At 40.4% G+C, this 13717-nt stretch overlaps 1 protein-coding gene across 1 annotated transcript in view; it reads right to left on the bottom strand.

Annotated features, from left to right (window-relative positions):
• Positions 1 to 791: 791 nt before the first annotated feature.
• NUP205 (nucleoporin 205kDa) overlaps positions 792 to 13717 on the bottom strand; it is a gene marked incomplete at both ends in the record, with an annotated part of 38678 nt that continues 25752 nt past the window's right edge. Inside the window, 13 exons of the mRNA XM_010146883.1 lie at positions 792 to 918; positions 1156 to 1294; positions 2455 to 2576; positions 2782 to 2973; positions 3725 to 3873; positions 5261 to 5359; positions 5775 to 6045; positions 7716 to 7907; positions 8881 to 8961; positions 10134 to 10291; positions 11001 to 11075; positions 12112 to 12261; positions 12924 to 13038. Of these exons, the coding sequence (XP_010145185.1) occupies positions 792 to 918; positions 1156 to 1294; positions 2455 to 2576; positions 2782 to 2973; positions 3725 to 3873; positions 5261 to 5359; positions 5775 to 6045; positions 7716 to 7907; positions 8881 to 8961; positions 10134 to 10291; positions 11001 to 11075; positions 12112 to 12261; positions 12924 to 13038 (1870 nt within the window). The remainder of the gene's footprint in view (positions 919 to 1155; positions 1295 to 2454; positions 2577 to 2781; positions 2974 to 3724; positions 3874 to 5260; positions 5360 to 5774; positions 6046 to 7715; positions 7908 to 8880; positions 8962 to 10133; positions 10292 to 11000; positions 11076 to 12111; positions 12262 to 12923; positions 13039 to 13717) is intronic.

Raw genomic sequence — 13717 nt, 5'->3', positions numbered from 1 at the left:
TGATTCTATGATATACACTTAAACACATGAAAAAATTCAGCCAAACACACAATTTACATTTTGCACGTTGTTGGACAAAAACATTCAGCTATGAATGCAGCTACTTAGGGGATGCCTGTGAGCATGTAGCTCACTGCTGTGCTAAGTAAAGAAAAGGCTGGGAGGGATGGGGAAGGCAGGTTAGTGTGAAAACTGCAGCTGCTGTGCAAAGCTCAGTGTACTGTAAGCAAAGAAACGTTTAGGCTCAACCTACAGCTCTGCACTCCTTTCTGTTGTAGTCAGATATATCTCCTGAACAAAGCAAGCCATGAACATAGGGAAGTTAGTTTGAAATGGTAAGCAAGTCTTCTAGCATGCAGAAGGAATTGCTGTGTCCATCCCAGTAATTATTAGTCCCCTGTGAAGATAAGTCAGCCAAGGGAAACATCAGGATGCTAATCCACAGCAGCTCTCCCTGCAAGCTTGCTTTTCCAAATAAACAGTAACGCAGGAGGCATTACCATTTGTGTGTCCTCTCACAGACAGAAAGGACTTACTATCAGGTAGTATGATGAAAAGAAAATGGGAAGTCAAATGCATATTGATAAGGGCACTATGTCCACTGCACATCCACCCTACTTATTTCAAGAACAATTATTTAACATTTCTTTCTGCTTCCCCAGAGCCCTACATGTCAAGAAAATTCTGTATTGTAGTAGATGTTCCCTTATATGCCTTTCTATTTCTCTACAAAAACAAAGCCTGAGATTCATGCAGATGGGGCTGAGAGGCTTCAAAACTGCAGTTCTTACCAGGCAACGCTGCCTTGCTGATTACTCCTGTCAGGCAGGCCAGCTCCTGGAGAGATCCAACACTAACATCTTGACACCTCAGGATTGCCTGGATAGTATCCGAATGGGAAATCAGAAACTGCAAAACCTGTTCCACAAGAAGAAAAGGGAAAATATGAATGACTCAAAATTTATGAGCAGAGGGGAAGCAATGCTTTTACTTTTGGAGAATTTGAGAGTGATCTCCCATACCAGTGAGGATGGGATTTAAAAAAAAAACCCAAAAAAAAAAAACCACGACACACGCTTACTTTCAGAGCCAAAGGACACATAATTCCTTTGAACGAGCAGTAACAGTGATACTCTGGCATCTTTTGGAACTTACCTGTCCTGCCGCTTGCAGGTGTTGTGCCATGCTGGATGTGAGGATCACTTGGCACAGTTGAAGAGCTGGAAGGAGAATCTGGCGATAACGTTCCACTGGGGCAGGAATGAAGACTGGGGGATCTCTCATTCCATACATTCTTAACAGGTTTAAAAAGAAGAAAGGAAACAAACAAACAGAAAAGATAAAACAGTGCAAGAAAAGTGAAGCCCACTGGCAAGGCAGAGCCTCAGCCTACAGTCACCCTCAAGAACCTGCAAACATTGGTATTTCAGTGATAGGTCTGTACTTGAATTGAGTTTATACTGGAAAGCAACTAGTTCATGATACATAGTCGCTGCAATTTATCTAAAAAGTTGTTGCCAGACATTTTCTCCAAGCAGGGAATAATACTTCTTTGTACTATACCACATGAAATCAGATTACTTTGTTGTAGAAATACGACATTGGTTTTCTTAGGTATAAAACTAAATATTCTGAAATATTTTTGGAAGAGGTGTCCTTAATTCTAAAGCAACTGATAAGCTGACTTATCAGATAAAAGGACTGATAGAGTCCTCTACTAATGCCCTGTAGGTTTCATAGAGTCTCATACCTCTCACTGGCACTTTTAAAAACAGTGCAAATGACTTCTCTAAGTCTTTAACTTCTCCCAAGTGTTTGCACCCTCAGTGTGTCCCTAAGAGCTGTAAACTTAAAGCAAGGATCCAGAGGGGAAATCAACCAAGGTGATTTCCCCTAAACATGCAATTTCCTCCTCTGGGATCTTCTCTTGGTCATCTCACAGTGACTAACGACACGGCAACACATAGAGAAATTTGTCAAACAAAATATAACTGCAATTTTTTTTTAAACACATCATAAAATATTTCTGAAATAACATTTCCTTCACTGATCTCTCATTACTGCTTTACTGGGGAGGACGAGGTCTGCAATTTTTGCTCACCAATTGCAAATCTCTTAAAATAAGTTTACAGTGTAGGCTGGTTTTCAGACATCACAGCCTAAATGGTATAATTATAATAATTATTATTATTACGGGACAATTCCCAAGATATCAAACAAATACGTTTTTACATAGTCTAAGTAACTGGACATGAAAGTACAACTTCACAGCCACTTATTTGGGATTTTTCTCTCAATAAAAGGTAGTTTTAAACTGAACTGATAGGTTGAAGAAAGACACACAAAGAATATACCCACGATTACTTACTCAAAAGACTTGTGGCTAAATGAAGACATCAGATGCTTCCAAGACTACACCACAGTTTCACAATCAGCCAGGGAACCAACACTTACCCCTGATGGTCTGTTTCGGGTCGCATGTCGTACACTTGACACTGTGCCAGCCTCACAATCACCCCAGACCGCAACAGCTCTAACGCCCCTTGCTGACTCTTAGCCACTCTCGTGAGGAATGCCTAGAGCAGAGAAGGACAAGTACTGGAGATGCACAATGAGACTTGCTACAACTGTTTTCTCTTTTGATTTTGACAGGATTTCAAACATTATTATTTCAGTAAAATCTCTCGGAGTTCAATCAATGTGAAGTATAGACAAACCACCTCGATTAATGAAATGAGCAAACAACACCATAGCACAAACTTGTTCCTGAAGCATCCTTACCATTTTGGACTCATAGGTGTACAGCGCCTTGAGTAAAGGGGGCTGAGGTGTGAGCAAGCTCTGCAGAGTCAGATCATCATCTGCCAGGCTATCCACAAGCACCTTCAGGTAGCCACTGTTGGAGAGATACAGCAGCCACTGCTGCTGCCTGTCTACTGAGACAATACGATCAAGCAAAGCCAGTGCCAGCATCTGGGATGGGGGAAGTAAAAAAACAAACAAACAGAAAAAGGAAAAATCAAAACATAATTAAATCTATGAGATAAATGAGATTTCTAACAAATGCCTAGAAATAGGAAGTGCTAAGCTGTTCCTTCTAACAGCTTCTTAAAAGCAGAACACATTTCTGCACTAGATCACAATCCTTTATGTGGACAATATTATAAGATTTCTTAAGTTTTAGTACAGCATGTGCCTATTACCTTTTCCTATTACTCTTTAACAAAACAGTACAGACATCGTCGAACAGTAATTATGCCAAAATACTTTAATGAAGGATTACTACAAGCCCTACTGCTATTTAAAAAGTAGTTTGCATCCTGACTAGATTCCTGTCCACTGAAGTTAGTACCAGAAAATATTTCTTCCTGAACTCACCAAACCTAACCAAAAGTGGGAAAATAAAGTGGTAAATCCATGATTTAAAAATAATAACAAATAAATGCCACAGCAGTTCATACCTATAGTCTTCTGCAGTAGTGCTTGCTACCCTTATTTTCAAACAACAGGACATGTAGCACTTTTGAGAAAAAAAACTAATATGCACACATGCCCCTACTTTCAACAGCTTGAGAGATGAGTGGGAGGGCAGAAACATAAAAGAGATTAAGTATTTACAAAAAATATTCTAGTTCTATCTCCTGAAATTTCCATTTTCTGCACAGTAGTAAAATGTTTTGCAAAACAAACTGAGCAGCGATTGCAAAGGAGTAGATTTATTTACCCGGCCTATCTCATGACCATCACAAGCGTCACGACAGACCACCTCCATGAGAGCTGCCCCGTAACTCTCAATAATTGCCATGTTTTCCCGTTGCAGTTTACTAAACACATCTTCAGGAGCTGTCAGACGCTCCCACATCGTTTTTTTAGCTGCAAAAAGCAAGTAAAACAAAAAATGAGAAATGCGAAGATCATAGAATCACAGAATGGTTTGGGTTGGAGGGGACCTGAAAGACCATCTAGTTCCAACCCCCCTGCCATGGGCAGGGACACCTTCCACCAGACCAGGTTGCTCAAAGCCTCATCCAGCCTGGCCTTGAACACTTCTAGGGATGGGGCATCCACAGCTTCTCGGGGCAAATGGTGCCAGTGCCTCACCACCCTCTCCGGGAAGAACTTCTTCCTGATAGCTTAGCATTAGCTCAGCTACAGTACAGCCGAGGCTACATCCTGCCGGGCATTCTCCATCTGGCAACAGCAATGCCCCGAACAACGGGCAAGGTTTTTGACAAATGTTTTCCTATAAATCCACTCTTTGCTGAATACCACACACAGGCTAGCCAGCACAAAAAGATGTGTGTGCCTGTATACATACGCCACCCTGGAAAATATATATTCTACGTTACGTGTGCTGAATTGTAGAATGATTTTAAGCAGACTGTTAGACCTAAGAACGTTCACTGGGACCAACACGCTCGGTTTTGAAGGGAAGTAAGCAAGGCGCCAAGTGGGAAAGGGCTGAATCCAAATCCGTCTATAAACTACAGAGGGCTCACAACAAATTCAAAGATATTTTCACTACTGTAGCTCAAAAGGCTGATCAAGTAATAGCAGGAAGAGCCTGCATGCACAGGTACTAGTCCCAAGTTTGGTTTTCAATCCCTGTCCAAGCTCTAAGATGAAGTAAGTGGAAACACTGACAAATCAAGTATTTAAATCATCAACAAAGAGAATGTGATATTCATCATAAGCTCTTTTGGTTAAGCAGCAACTCTGGCTTATTTTACGGGGGGTAGGGGTGATGCTTTTTGTTTGTTTGTTTTCTCCCTGCGGTCTTCAGCTAAAGGAACAGAGAGAATATTAAGAATATTAAATAATATTTGGGGTTTTTTTTTCCTTTTAATAGAATCACTATGGTATGAGTGTACATATAGATGTGGAGGCAACACATGTCTGCAGCTGTAACTGCTCTCAAGTAGGCCCAAGGAATCTCCAGTCCTTTGGCAATTTTGTAGCTATGATGAATAGCTTGAAATGGACACTAATGAAATACCTTCTTTAGTGCTGGAGGGCAGAAATTTAATATCCTCATGCAGAACAATACATATTGAATGCACATGTAGCCAGACAGGTCAGAATAGAGGAAGATTTGCACTATCTAGCATAAGCAGCTAATTTCAGAGGCTCCTGGAGTAAGGTGGTTTCTATCTACATAATCTAGCTACTTCCAGAAGGGGACTCAGCTTGCAGAAACTGTACTGTTCAGGGCTAAATAACAAATTTTTTTGCTCTTTTCCGTGATGCAATTGGACCATACCTGCTTCTAAAGTGTCTGGCTCATCTGGTCTCTGGGCAATCTGCAAATAATAAAGCAGTGATCCATAGAGGTGTGTTCTCACTCTCTGGAAGCCACCACCTGTGCACAAGAAACATTCATAATTAAAACCAAGTAGAGGTAAATTCCCCAAACACCTTCTTTCACTGGCAATTAAGTTACCTATGGCAATGCTGGCAGAAAGAAATAAAACAAATAGATTTCTTAAGTCAGAGTTCTACTGTTCACATGAAAATGTCTTTGTGAGTAAATTCAGCAAGTTTAGGCTGCTCGAAAGAAGTGGCAATATTTACACATCTCTTCTACTTGTTGTTCAGATTAAAAATATAATAACCCCTTCATCAAATTTTTCTTGTTAGCAACATCACTTAGATCTATATTCATCACGTAAGGTCCACTTAATTGTAATAAAAATCCTCACTGCAGTAACAGGATCGGTCCATCTTTCTACTCTTGGCAGCTGGAGTTCCGACACACGCTGCAAAGGTCAACGCACCTGTTTTCAAAATGAAATCCAGCAGCTTTTTTAAGATGATGTGGAGGGAGGAGTCGCCAATGGAAGCAAAACCCATGGATATGCTCTCAGAGCCAGGTGATGAGGTAAAAGAACCATCCAGCATCAGGACATATTGGGACTGTCCCGCCACAGGGAGTGCAAGTGGCTGTTTCTGCTCAGTTTTCACAGACTGGCTCAGGTGGGCAGTCAGGGTGAACACAGCCCCTGCCACCACCGGCATCAACTCCTGAGCTGCATCATCATCTAGGATCTTCATACAGAAGGAGGAAAAGCAAAAAAAAGAAAGAAAAAAATTAAGTAGAAGACTGTTTGATTTACAGAGCTACTAAAGCAATTAATTTAGCCTCTCACAGCTATTTCATTTACATATGCACAAGGGTTTCATTAACATGGCACTACTTAAAACAAATCAAAATCAGTAGTGTCAGAAACTTGTTCAGAAGGACGAGTTGAACACATTTTACGTGAGAAGACCATTAGCCTGCCTTATTTATTTGTTTATTTACACAAATCACAGACAGGGTGATAATTAAATTTGGACAGAGAAAAGGGAAAGAACGTGCTGACATTTAAGCTGCTTTATTAGTAGAGTATCTAAACCTAAGCTAGGAAAAGAACAACTGACACCCTCCTGGCTTTACAGCTGTTTAAGAAAAGAATTTCCAATAAAAATGTGCAGATACAATTTAGAAAACTCAAAGGGGTGAGCATCAAAAAGAAGTGAGCATCGAAGGAGCATTTAAGACAATGTGGAGAAACACTAACAAGAAGGTAGCCTTTCCTGTTTCAGTACACTTCATCATTTGAAAGATAAACCCGCTGTCTTTATCCCTGACACTCAAGTAGCTTTCCTTTTAAGCAATACAGTTGTTTAAATACAAGAGACCAATTATTTTCAAAAGAAAGTAATGACAATTGTTTTCTCAAATTAACAAAATCTTCATGAAAAATTATTACAGAAAATTAGTCTGAAGTTTCTGCTTTGTAAAGATTTCAGGAAATTCTATCGACTAGCAAAGGCCTCCCTTGTATCCCATTTTTTAATTTTGTTCACATAAAAAAGAAAAGCACCACTCCACTGAAAAATAGTTTTTAGGTAACTTCTACAGAAAAAATAATGTAAACAACAATAACAAGAGTCCAAAAGGTTACCTTTTGCTTGAAAAAAATATAGCATTTTCATATATATTTCTCAAAACACAACTTGTCTAATCAGGAGAACTACAAAGAGCTTAACTCTCATAATAAAGCACAAAAAAATCCCCAGGAGCCTAAACAATACAAGGATCCTTCATTAAATTTTGTCTTTGAGAACGGCTGGGTCAGCAGAAGCTGCCTCATCTGTCTCAAAAATTACAACTACAATTTAGCAGTAAACAACGTACACTTTAAACATTTTAAGGCAAAGCAAACTCTCACATTTCCAAAAGCCTTTCTAATTGTAAAATCTTTACTTTTTCTACTCTGAAGCTTCATTCAACGCTCTCATTTTTCAAAAGCAGGAGTGGTAGGATTTGCAGTGAGTCATCTAAAAGCAGTAACTCCGGAACTGCAGTACTGTTTGCCTTCATCCCTTCCATGAGTTATCCTACGTTCCTCATCAAAATGGGCCGTTTCCTTTCCACACACCCTCTCCAGCCTACCATCACACTGGGTGACACATACTCAAATGTCTCTGAAATTTGTCAACATACGGCTCATAGTCCAACAGCAGCCATGCAAGAATACAGAGCATCCCCTCTATCGACAGCGTGTTCAACTTCAGTGTAGCAGCAATCGGAAAACTCAGAAGAAGCTAAAGGCAGACAATTCTTTTTTTTATTACAACCAAGAATGCTACTTGAAGAGTAATTTCTCTTTCCTATGCACAGATACAGCAACAAAGTTCAAGGAGAGGGCTGATTTCCCGCACAGCATTACCTTGTCATGCACATCCTGCAGCAGGTCACGGATAATGAGCTGCCTGTCCTCAGCCTGTATGAGATCCTGGGGGCAGGCCGTGAGTATAATTTCCACCAGCTGTCTCCACGACTCTAAGACGTGTCTCTTAGCGTGGAGGCACTGCAGCAGCTTGTTCCGCTCCACTACGTACTGCAGAATAGTGTTGATCTCCTGAGCAACCACAACAAAGAAACTGAGTTACAGAATATGCTAAAAGAAGTTAATGGCAAAGACAGATTTCAAGGTGACAATTTAATCTATTCCTAATAGTCTTGACAGGGAGGGGAAAGTAAGTGTTCAGTTTATCAGAAACAAGCTACTACTAAACATTTAACAAGATAGGACAATCCATTTCTGAGCTGTGTTACATAAGACTTTTCCATCATGAATGTCTCAAGCTTGTAGTTAAAAAAAATATTTAGGCAGGAAAATTCTTTTCTAACATAGACCTTAAAATCAAAACAAAAACAACTATGAAAAATCTGTTTGTGCATTTTCTTCCCATTTCAGTCTGAGTCATTTTTCCTTCATCCTTCAACTTTCAAATCCATTTAACCAATTTCACCTAAATTTCAAAGATGGCAGGAACCTCAGAAAATAAGCTCCAAGTTCACTGAAACTGTAGCTGTATAGAGGAAAGGAGAAACAAACTGGAATTCCCTGTGAGGGAAAGGCAAGATGGATTTGGTTGTTTCACACTGTACTTGTCAACAGCCAATCTTGACATAAGTATGTACTGCTTTCAGGACAGTCAGGTGGGAGCTGCAGTTATCACTAATGAGGAGGGAAAAGGTTTGAGAAAAAAAGAAAGCATACTCCAGGTTTGCTGTTTAGATTTCACACTGTACTTGTCAACAGCCAATCTTGACATAAGTATGTACTGCTTTCAGGACAGTCAGGTGGGAGCTGCAGTTATCACTAATGAGGAGGGAAAAGGTTTGAGAAAAAAAGCAGACTCCAGGTTTACTGTTTAGAGACCACTTTGTTATCTTACCAAATTCTAATGTTTGGGGTTTTTTTTTTCAGGAATTACTAACTCTAAGTTAGGACTCAAATGCCCAAGCTTTCATAGGAAAGCTTACTGCTTGAGGGTATGTGAAATCCACCAAGAACAGCAACAGTAGTTTACTTTTTCTATACTTACTTCCATAAGTAAAGGTCTCTGGCCTATTGCTGCCATTCCTTGAAGGGCGTTGACCTCTGCAACCAGAACTCTGTGAAGGTACTGAAATTAAAAAGTTAAAAAAGAAACTTTAATGACAAGGAAGATGTATTTTTCCTTCCTAAAAGAATTTAGGAGATAGCTACATAATGACAGATGCAACTGAAGGACTGAGATTCAAATAAGTTTTACTCATTTTTTAGGTTTCTCCCATACTTTATTCTCTCTCTCGCCCTGCACACTGCACTTCTCACTTTTGCAGTCATTCATTTCCTTCTGGTCCTAAGTTGTTCTGTCCTTTCACGAGCTCTTCTAACATCACCTCCACTACAGTCCTCTTGTGGAGAAAGGATTTGTTTCCTCTCAACTCAAAAACACATTTGGCAATACAGAATTGCTGGCTGGTTCCTAACCATAGAATCACAGAATGGTTTGGGTTGGAAGGGACCTTACAGATCATCTAATCCCAACCCCCTGCCATGGGCAGGGACACCTTCCACTAGACCAGGTTGCTCAAAGCCTCCCCCAGCCTGGCCTTGAACACTGCCAGGGAGGGGGCATCCACAGCTTCTCTGGGCAACCTGTTCCAGTGCCTCACCACCCTCTCTGGGAAGATCTTCTTCCTGATATCCAATCTAAACCTAATATATCTAACCTCAACCTAACCTATCTGTAATGTGGCATAGCTGTATTCCTATCACAATCAAGATCATGTTTACATTACATTCCACTCCTGCTCTGTCCCTTGTCTCTCAGATCACAAGTTTTTCAGGACTGTTTATCATACACTTGTCACGTACACACCACAATGCGACACCTTCATAAGTAAAGCCTGTAAGAACTACAGCAATACACAACCATGTTGTGTCTGTAATTGCGTACACATACGTAGTACTGTGTAGTTGTGCACTGGAGAGCAGTGACTTATGTAAGATAGATGTCATATCTGCAATACCACTTGCGTGTTCCAAGACGGGAAAAACATTAAGATAGAAAGTATTTCCTAAAAGTGTCTTAAAATGATGCATCTGTCCGTTACAAACGAGAAATCAGTGTGTGCAATGCAGAAGAAGAAATAAACTAATCCGAATAGTTTGCATAAATTATACACATATCTGAAATAGCTATACTTTCTATGTGAAAGCAAGTTTCAAAGTATTATTAATACACTGATCATTATTATTATCAAGATATAAAACAGCACATGCAACTTGAGAACACGGACCACGGCACACCTTGACATTGCAGACCACTTGTCCACGTGCATTCTTGTGCTCACAATTAGCAATGACTTGCTCAATCTGAACCCAGTCAAAAAAATCCAGTTGTAGAGGCTCTGGAATGTCCTGACTGAAGTCAATTGAATCCAGGATGCTCAAGATCTTCCTGCGTACTGCAAATGGAAATCAGTTCAAACTGTATTCAGATGGGGAGGGGGGGGGAAAGAAGATTTGACAGCAGGAGCCTAACCCACATTTGTAAACCTGAATCTTGATGTGCAAGTTTCAAAAGAAAACATTAAATGTTCAGAAAGTGCTATCGATCTATGTAAGGGGCTTAAAAACGTTTTCTAGAGCCTTAAATTCTTAATTTGTGTTATACTGTATTATTCTCCAGTTATGTAATCCAATATTTACAAATACAAGATTCTTATTTTTTCTCCTAAATAAAAGCAGGCTGGTTTTCAATGAGAACCATGCCATCTTTTGTTGAGACTTAGAAACATTGTAAGGAATCTCAACACGTTACTTGGGCTTTATATTCTTTGCCATGAAAACAGACACATGCTCAGCCTTAGCAACAGTCTCGCTGCTTTCACTGTCAGCCATGGATTTATAGACTGCCACCCTGCCCTTCTGCCCTCCCATACACACTTGCACGCGGACTCGTCTCACTTCCTTTCCAGTACAGTATTTTTCACTCACTCCAACCATCTACATCAAGGTTCTAGAATTCCACAGTAAATATAATTGTTCCATGTACTGCTGCTGTTGAGAAAGCCTATTATTTTCTTTTTCAAGGTCTCCTTTCTAGAGTGGCCCTCCCTCTATTCAGGATCAGAAAACCTTTACTGAGAAATAATCAACAGCCGTGATGCCGACCTTTGGAAGCAGTGTCAAAGTGGAGAAACCCACTGACTGATCGGCTTTCATCTTCCAGCCCACCTTCGCCATCAGCTGAAGGGAATGAAACATCATAAAATGAATGAATGTTAAAAACACCACCTCCTTTATTAATACTGAAAGAGACAGACGGATAGAGCACACACTGACAAACCCTTCACGTGAAAGCCTTCTAACACAAATACAGCCTTGACTGTTAACAGATACAAAGCAATACCTACCTCACAGACGCTAGCCAATTATCAAATACAGACCAGACAGTACTAGACACACCTAAAAAGACACCCCACCCTGCAGTACGACTAATGCAGCTGGAGGAACACTGCAAAATAAGTAGGGTATCTGGACACAGTTTCCTGTACTCGGATCTCCACAAGGATGAAGAGACTGTGTCCACACCTATAAAAGTGAGGGAAAACACCATACTGCTGTAGCCCATTACGGTATCTTCCAGTTACTCTGTTTATTTTCTTTATGTAAAGACTTTTATTTCCACCTGTTTCTATTTCTCTTCATTCACTTCTACTCTGTTCTGAAACTCTGAAGTCTTGCATTTTATTTAGCATTGCATTTTCCATCACATTGGGATGAAATACTGGTTTTGTGATGTTATAATGGCAAAAGCCCAATTGACCTGTAGCTACTACCTTCTGTGAGAGAGGGTTGAAAACGTGTGACAGACAGAAGGTAAGACAGAGAAAACTTTGTCTAAAACTGTTTACCTCCACCACCTCTACACAGCAACAACTCCGGAAAGCATCCCAAAATAAATTACTTCATAATTTTGGGTTTTTTTTAATATTCCCCTCTCCTACTCCACAGACCGTGTTTATTTTTTGTACCATTGTATACACCGAGATGTTTCAAGAACGAAACACAGACAAAGCAGTGATAAACAAAACCATGCCCTGATTTCTTTCACTTCGGAGTCTGCAACCACCATCATCTTTCTTCCCATCTTTCCAGTGGCAATTCCAGAACCGCTATCACAAATGAACTGCCACAAGCTTATAGAAAAATGAATTCCAAGAAAGTCTCTCATATTTCCATTTTCTCAAGCTTATTTACCCCCACATGACTCCACTCTTACCCACGTATGGTTTCACAGGCATGTCATCAAGCAGCAGATGCAGCAGCCTCTGGGTGTGGGAGCGCTGGCGGGTCAGCGATGTCACTCGCATTTCTATAGCCGCAGTCTTCATCAGCCAAGACATTTGGTTCAGTGTCGAAATCTCATGTTCTGGGTGGGAATAAGGAAACAATTATAAAATTGAACATAAACAATATTATACTCCAAAGAAAGCATTTTTCATTTGAGAAAGCTTTTAGAGGATGTCATTACTTATTATCTGCTCGCCATTTAAGAGGCAAAAGGACTGAGAGATCTGACAAAAGCCATTAAATTAACATGTGGTTATTGTGAAAACTAATCATACACATACATGCAATTAAGAGCATACATGCACACAAAAAAATCTGGATATAACCTGTACTAACAGCCGTTGTGGAGCAAGCAGTGTTTCATGAGAAAATAGGGTCAGTTATCATTTCCGTGAAGATACTGAGACATTTACCCAAAATGAACAATAACTTTAATCAAAATGTTTATTTTTTCCTGTAGCACAATCTAACAGAACTACAGTGATAATTGAAATACAGAATAGGATTTGCTTCTGGAGACTTGATGCATTCCAAAACTAACATTCTTTTGTAAAAGTTCAGTGCTAATAATCTGAACTTCCTAAACAGGCAGAGTTCAATCTCCGCAGAATTAAAAGGTTAGCGGAGGCAGTAATTAATTCAGTTTAATAACCCTACCTATGTTTCTTCTATGATTCCTAGGGAGTCAAAAGATGCATTGAATTTTAATTATGCACAGTCTTATCTTGGCATAAAAATTACCTTTGATAGAAAATGGCAAATACTGCAGCTGAGTGAATAAGAAATCCTGACTGGTCCTCAGATATCTCATAGTTGGACCTGACGTGTCAGAGCAGGCACACAACTGATAGATAACCTGACAATCAAAAACAGTAGACACCATTTGTGGAATTTATGTTAAAAACAAACCAAACACGAAAAAGATGCATAACACTGTTTTACTGCTCAAACAATATTACCTGTATTCACAGTAGTTTTCTATCATCTTATTCTGAAACTGAACAGATTATTTATAACTGACACAAGGCCAAGTGCTGGGTCCTGCATTTAGGTCACAACAACCCCAGGCAGTGCTACAGGTTTGGGGATGAGAGGATGGAAAGCTGTCAGGCAGAAAAGGACCTGGAGGTGTTGGTCAACACCCGGCTGAATATGAGCCAGCAGTGTGCTCAGGTGGCCAAGAAGGTCAACAGCATCCGGTTGCCAAAGAAGTTCAACAGCATCCTGGCCTGTATCAGGAATAATGTGGCCAGCAGGACTAGGGCAGTGCCTGTACAAGGTGTGGCCTCATCAGTGCCTAGAGTACTGTGTTCAGTTTTGGGCCTCTCGCTGCAAGAAAGACACAGAGATGCTGGAGCATGTCCAGAGAAGGGCAATGAAGCTGGTGAAGGGTCTGTAACGAGGAGCGGCTGAGGGAGCTGGGGTGGTTTAGCCAAAAGAAGAGGAGGCTGAGGGGAGACTTAATCCCCCTCTACAGCTCTCTGAAAGGAGGTTGTAGGGAGGCAGGGGCTGGCCTGGTCTCCCACGGGACTGGT

The sequence above is a fragment of the Eurypyga helias genome, unplaced genomic scaffold, assembly GCF_000690775.1.
Source record: "Eurypyga helias isolate BGI_N326 unplaced genomic scaffold, ASM69077v1 scaffold28332, whole genome shotgun sequence".
NCBI lineage: Eukaryota > Metazoa > Chordata > Aves > Eurypygiformes > Eurypygidae > Eurypyga > Eurypyga helias.
Note: the sequence above shows the minus strand (reverse complement) of the source record. Positions and strands in the feature narration are given on the sequence as shown.